The following is a 1,672-nucleotide window of genomic DNA, read 5'->3' as shown; positions in this document are numbered from 1 at the left end:
ATATTAACGGCCTCTGCTTTCTCTAATCTATTTCTTCACGTCCCGGCAGGTTGCATTTGTTCCTCTTTTGTAGGATGTTAGTTATTCTTCCAATCTGATTGCAGCGTTATAAAACTTTGACATTTTGTTTTGCGTTCTTTTGAGGATAAACTCTCTCACTTGTCCAGACTAGATTTCAGGTCTCTCAAAATTCCTAGGTACAAGAAAATTAGGTACTGAGTTCCGCCTTCTAAACAGCAATCTCTGTTCTGCGTGAAATGTTGATATAAAGGCGGGATTTGCTTGGTCAAAGTAGGTCAAACGCACTCCAACTCATGGATATATATTTTAAAACGCGGTAAAGTTATCGTGTTGTCATAATTAGGTGATCGGAGTTTTGGTTTGCTGTCTTGGCATTTCTACCACTGTGAGAAGTCATTTAAAAATAGGGACCGGACTTTTGGGGAACTTAGACCCACTTTTTAGCTGTACTGAAGGAGACAACTCAGCCGATTTCACTGTTTTTAATTCTGGAACGTGTTAACGGCCCAAATCAGCTTTCAACCCACTTAGGAACACTACAATTTTGCAAGCTCAAGGCCCAGGCTGGGCGAGAGACGCAAACGCCTTGGAGTGATGAGTCCAAACCACGTTCACAACTCAGGAGATGACTCCGCACTTAAATCTCTGCCCTCAGCCCAAGCGTGCCAGAGGCCGGAAGCTGAACCACGTGACCCGTCCTCCGCGGCCATTCCTACGGAGGCGGCTGTCACCACCCCTTTCACATTTCCTAGCTCCTCTGCCGGACGGCGAAGACTGACAGGAGGCGGTGCCATCTAGAATTGGACTGGAGTATTGCCATAGTTCATTCCTTTTCCAGCAGTGCTTTGCAGGCTCATTTCAAAGGAGGTGCGGAAGCCTTCCGCCAGGGTACCAACCACGTGATCGCGCGAGACTGGGGCAGGCGGCACTCGGACTTCACTACTCCAGTCCCAGGACTCCGCCCGCCCGGCACCCCCCACGGCGCGTGACGACGCGGCTCTCGCGGTGTCTTGCATTCAGCCCCGCCCACCTCTGCCCCCGCCCTTTCCGCCCCTCCCTCCCCCTCCGCCCTGTCTCTCCGCGGCAGCGGCGGCGGCGGCGGCTCGCGCAGCTCGTTGGCTCGCTATATAAAGGGGAGAAGCAGGCGGACCGGACGGCTGGAGCTGCAGCCGGTGGCGGCAGCGGCGGCGTAGGGAGCGGCGACCGGTGGTTTCCCTCCTTTGCGCGGGGTGGGGAGCGGGTAACGCCCCCAGACCCCCGAGGGTCGTGGCTTTTTTTTAAGGGCGATTCTCGAGGTTTTTAGCTCCGGGAGGACTGCCCCCCCCCCTTACCGCTCTCCTCCACTCCTTCAGGATCAGATTTTGTTTAAAATTTTTACCCCCAATTTTGCGGTGGCTTAGGTCACCCTCCGGTGGTTTTTTTTTTTTTAGTTTCGTTTTTATCTTTTCTCGGGGTTGCTCCCCTCTTGTTTGTGTTGTGTGTGGAAATGGCGAACTCGGCAAATACAAACACCGTGGTAAGGACGTGGTTCGGTGGCCGGCGGGGGCTTCGATCAGGCGGCAGCAACGGCCGGACCGGGCGGGGGCGGGGACGGCGGCGGCTCCCGGCCTCGACTCTCCTCAGCCGCCCGCGCGGCCGTCGCCGCTTCCCG

At 55.1% G+C, this 1,672-nt stretch overlaps 1 protein-coding gene and 1 long non-coding RNA gene across 3 annotated transcripts in view; one reads left to right on the top strand and one right to left on the bottom strand.

Moving 5' to 3' along the window:
- The window catches only part of LOC111737889, a 91,448-nt gene that overhangs the window by 88,365 nt on the left and 1,411 nt on the right, over positions 1-1,672 (bottom strand). The window lies entirely within an intron of this gene.
- Positions 1,104-1,672, top strand: part of GTF2A1 (general transcription factor IIA subunit 1) — a 45,170-nt gene continuing 44,601 nt past the window's right edge. Inside the window, exon 1 of the mRNA XM_011357107.2 lies at positions 1,104-1,537. Within this exon, the coding sequence (XP_011355409.1) occupies positions 1,508-1,537 (30 nt within the window). The 5' untranslated portion in view covers positions 1,104-1,507. The remainder of the gene's footprint in view (positions 1,538-1,672) is intronic.

This window comes from Pteropus vampyrus, unplaced genomic scaffold (assembly GCF_000151845.1).
Source record: "Pteropus vampyrus isolate Shadow unplaced genomic scaffold, Pvam_2.0 Scaffold32, whole genome shotgun sequence".
In the NCBI taxonomy this organism is placed as follows: Eukaryota; Metazoa; Chordata; class Mammalia; order Chiroptera; family Pteropodidae; genus Pteropus; species Pteropus vampyrus.
This window is presented reverse-complemented; position numbering and strand designations above follow the sequence as displayed.